This window comes from Triticum aestivum, chromosome 1B (genome assembly GCF_018294505.1).
Source record: "Triticum aestivum cultivar Chinese Spring chromosome 1B, IWGSC CS RefSeq v2.1, whole genome shotgun sequence".
Classification (NCBI taxonomy): domain Eukaryota; kingdom Viridiplantae; phylum Streptophyta; class Magnoliopsida; order Poales; family Poaceae; genus Triticum; species Triticum aestivum.
Genome location: NC_057795.1, coordinates 107856895 through 107861322, shown reverse-complemented (window position 1 = coordinate 107861322; position 4428 = coordinate 107856895). Strand labels below are relative to the sequence as shown.

The following is a 4428-nucleotide window of genomic DNA, read 5'->3' as shown; positions in this document are numbered from 1 at the left end:
CTCCGAACAACATTCGGTCACCAACATACATAACTCATATAACTATATCGTCAACGAACCTTAAGCGTGCGGACCCTACGGGTTCGAGAACTATGTAGACATAACCGAGACACCTCTCTAGTTAATAACCAATAGTGGAACCTGGATGCCCATATTGGCTCCTACATATTCTACGAAGATCTTTATCGGTCGAATCGCATAACAACATACGTTATTCCCTTTGTCATCGGTATGTTACTTGCCCGAGATTCGACCGTCGGTATCTCAATACCTAGTTCAATCTCGTTACCGGCAAGTCTCTTTACTCGTTATGTAATGCATCATCCCGCAACTAACTCATTAGTCACAGCTTGCAAGGCTTATAGTGATGTGCATTACCGAGAGGACCCAGAGATACCTCTCCGACAATCGGAGTGACAAATCATAATCTCAAAATACGCCAACTCAACAAGTACCTTCGGAGACACTTGTAGAGCACCTTTATAATCACACAGTTACATTGTGACGTTTGGTAGCACACAAAGTGTTCCTCCGGTAAACGGGAGTTGCATAATCTCATAGTCATAGGAACATGTATAAGTCATGAAGAAAGCAATAGCAACATACTAAACGATCAAGTGCTAAGCTAACGGAATGGGTCAAGTCAATCACATCATTCTCCTAATGATGTGATCTCGTTGATCAAATGATAACTCGTGTCTATGGTCAGGAAACTTAACCATCTTTGATTAACGAGCTAGTCAAGTAGAGGCATACTAGTGACACTATGTTTGTCTATGTATTCACACATGTATTATGTTTCCGGTTAATACAATTCTAGCATGAATAATAAACATTTATCATGATATGAGGAAATAAATAATAACTTTATTATTGCCTCTAGGGCATATTTCCTTCAATATGTCCATGAGGCTCAAGCAATACAATCAATAATTCCACCAATCCATCTCTCCCTTCTAAAATAAGTTACTCCCACGGTGACTAATCTTAATCGTAGGTAAGGCCAACTCCAACGCGTGACCCCAAACGGACGTCTGTTTGGTCCGCTTTTCGTCCATTTAGGGGTGGCAATGGAGCCATGTTCGCAATGGATTTGTAGATGCGGCGGTCGTACGCCCAACATGTGCCCGCATTTCAGCTACATCTCGTCCGTTCACGAGCACACTAAAATGAAAATGATGCATATCAAATGGTTCAAATCAAACATAGCAAATTGTTATACGTCTGAAATAATCTTACAACCCAATCAAAAGAATACAATATCAAATATTCTTACAACCCAATCAAAATTTGTTTGCATTAAAAGAAATTAAACTGATAGATCTACTGGTTGCCAATATGAGTCCACATGTGCTCAACCAAGTCATCGTGAAGCATGCGGATAGCTGCAGTGCATTTCTAGTATGAAGAGAAACCAAGCTTGCCTAAGGCATCCTCTTTGCACTCAAAGTATGGGTCATGTGCCACCATTCCCTCACGAATACGATTAAACACATGCCTTCTCATTCGGAATCGGCGACGAAATTGATGTGGCCTGAAGAGTGCACCATCCTTAAAGTAATCGGCATAGAGAAGGGTGTGGCCTTTCTCCCTATTGCGGTCCAAGGCCGGAGCATGGCCGGGGCTTGATCCCCTGTACCGAGGCTGCTTCCTACTAATGTGTTCATGTACGACCAATGCAGCCGCCAACTCTTCGTCATCCGACACGCAAATGAAGTTGTGAAAGAAAAACCCATCACCTCTATCCATTGAACCTTGTGAGCAATCCGTCGAACGCCTTGCAGTCGTGCCGGGGGCGCGGCCGGATAGTGCACGCCTTGCTCCCCTCGCAGGCAGCAAAGCAAGGTTTTGGGGGTCGGTGGTGCTGGAGGGCGCCCTGCGGCAATGAGCGGACGACCGGAACTGGTTGGGGACGACGGGTGACGATGGTGGTCGTAGATTCTCTCCCACCGGCAACAAAGAGAATGCCGACCAAATGCTTTTCGGAAAGCCGGTGCGGAGATAGCTATGGCATGGCACGGTGCTGGTTGGGACGGCTCTTGTGGAGGACGACGTGGCTTGGGAGGGTGGTGGCGGTGGCAATGTCGGGGCGTGGAGGGAGGTAGAAGAAGAGAAAATGGGGGTTTGTCTCCCCGACGGGCGGGCCAGGGCAGGACAAGGGCACGCGCCGCTCGCGTCCCTGCGTGTCCATTCGGCCGCAAGCTCGGTTCAAACTTGGGCCGGGAAAAGATCGAAAGCGGACAGAAAACGGAAGACGATCCGTTTACGGCCGCGTGTTGAAAGACATGCTTTGTTCATTTACCCTCAAATGGACACTGGTGGATAGGACGAGGTCGCGTGTTGAAGTTGGCCTGAAATGAAAAGAAGGCTGATTTGGAAGAAGGAATGCCCGGGTAGCTCCGCCCTATAAATCTTGGTCGCTGTTCTAGAAACATCACGGAAAGCTATGGCACCCACCTCGCTGACCTGAGCCGTGATGCACTAATTGACTGCACCCGTCAGCCCACACCTCACGGTCCCCCTCTTCACCCTTCTGGAGAGCTCACGTCTAACCATCCCACCAAGGCACCAACCACCTACCGGAAACTTAGATGCCGTATAAAATGGGGAGGAATTGGCGTCATGCTGCACACCGCTCAAACACAGATAGCACACAAACACACACCCGATCTCTCACTCTCTCGCGTGTACTCCGCGAGTAGCAACCAAGGGAGAAAATGGCGCCGGTGAAGGTGTTCGGGCCGGCCATGTTGACCAACGTGGCCCGGGTGCTGGTGTGCCTGGAGGAGGTCGGCGCCGAGTACGAGGTCGTCGACATCGATTTCAAGGCCATGGAGCACAAGAGCCCTGAGCATCTCGTCAGAAACGTAAGCTCACCGACCACTCAAATCCTCTGGTTTCTTGTATCAACTTGTTACGGTCCTGTGGAAACTGTCCAGCTAGCTGCTGATGATTGTAATTCTATGAGTTGAGTAATACAAGTTATTCACCCGCAAAAGAAACTTGTTACGGTTCTGATGCAAGATGTTTTGGTTTCTTGCAGCCGTTCGGCCAAATCCCTGCCTTCCAGGATGGGGATCTGCTTCTCTTCGGTATGATTAATTTGCCTTTTTTTAGTTACTTTGTTCTTGTCATAGTAAATGTTAATCGCTTGGCCTCTGTTTCTTGGCATCTGAATGGGACCGGCTAGTAAAGCGAATGCTTCCTTTTTGTTCCGGTGGATGGATGCTCGTTGTTCAAATATCCTCTCAAATTCTCAAAAGCATTCTGTTTTTGTTGTGTTTTCAGAGTCACGCGCAATTGCAAAGTACGTGCTCCGCAAGTACAAGACGAACGGAGTCGACCTGCTGAGGGAAGGCGACCTGAAGGAGGCGGCAATGGTGGACGTATGGACGGAGGTGGACGCGCACACCTACAACCCGGCCATCTCGCCGATCGTGTACGAGTGCCTCATCAACCCGCTCATGCGCGGCCTGCCGACCAACCAGACGGTGGTGGACGAGAGCCTGGAGAAGCTCAAAAAGGTACTGGAGGTCTACGAGGCACGCCTCTCCCGGCACGAGTACCTGGCCGGGGACTTCGTCAGCTTCGCGGACCTCAACCACTTCCCCTACACCTTCTACTTCATGGCCACGCCGCACGCGGCCCTCTTCGACTCGTACCCGCACGTCAAGGCATGGTGGGAGAGGCTCATGGCGAGGCCGGCCGTCAAGAAGCTCGCCGCGCAAATGGTTCCCAAGAAGCCGTGATTTGCTAGGCGGGATTTCGCATCGTGGGATCAGATTGCTGATCTGTATGACGTTTTCTTGTTGGTGTCGCGAATAAGGCAAATGAGCTCGTGTGTGTGTGTGTGTGCGGCTGGAATTGCACCAGCGTGCAGTTTTTGTGCTTTGCGTGTGTGTGGTCCTGGAAACTCTTGAGATATGTTCAAAAAAAAAAAATTGAGATGGAACAATGTCTTCGTAATGCTTTCAGATTTGTTGCTTGTCAAGCCTTAAATAAGATGTTTGTGTCATTGTGTGTGTTTCTAGTCGATGATGTTTGCATGGTTTCTAATTCCCGTATTGAAATTTATTTCAAAAAAAAATCCCGTATTGAAATATTTTTGCCAGCACTGAATATTTGAAAAAGCAAATCAGTTTGTGTTCGGCAAAGCACTGAACGAAAAATAAAATTCACTTGATATTGATTAAAACACGGTTAAACTTGAGGAACTCTCAGAAAAATCACTTAAGAAGCCTGTAGCTTCCGATGTAAAAATATGGCGGTGTACTTACAAATGGTAATTTGGTGTAATCAATCTATCTATCTACTACTACACGAGTTTGATGAATCCAAATGATGCGAGCAATCGTGGAACATATTTATAAAAACACGAGTTTGAAGAATCCAAATGATCTGAACGATCGCAAACCAATTTATGGCGAT

General features: G+C 47.6%; 1 protein-coding gene across 1 annotated transcript; it reads left to right on the top strand.

The window, feature by feature from the left end:
- Window positions 1-2572: 2572 nt before the first annotated feature.
- Window positions 2573-4015, top strand: LOC543445 (probable glutathione S-transferase GSTF1). The gene is made up of 3 exons (XM_044531301.1): window positions 2573-2867; window positions 3044-3092; window positions 3289-4015. The coding sequence occupies exons 1-3, from the start codon at window positions 2718-2720 to the stop codon at window positions 3747-3749; spliced, it is 660 nt and encodes a 219-aa protein (XP_044387236.1). The 5' UTR covers window positions 2573-2717; the 3' UTR covers window positions 3750-4015.
- Window positions 4016-4428: the final 413 nt, after the last annotated feature.

What these genes read in the sequence shown, in the direction of transcription:
- LOC543445 (XM_044531301.1), top strand. Translation starts at nt 2,718, where the DNA reads ATGGCGCCGGTGAAGGTGTTCGGGCCGGCCATGTTGACCAACGTGGCC. An exon ending in CTGAGCATCTCGTCAGAAAC is followed by an intron (nt 2,868 to 3,043) that starts GTAAGCTCACCG and finishes GGTTTCTTGCAG; the next exon opens with CCGTTCGGCCAAATCCCTGC. An exon ending in TGGGGATCTGCTTCTCTTCG is followed by an intron (nt 3,093 to 3,288) that starts GTATGATTAATT and finishes TTGTGTTTTCAG; the next exon opens with AGTCACGCGCAATTGCAAAG.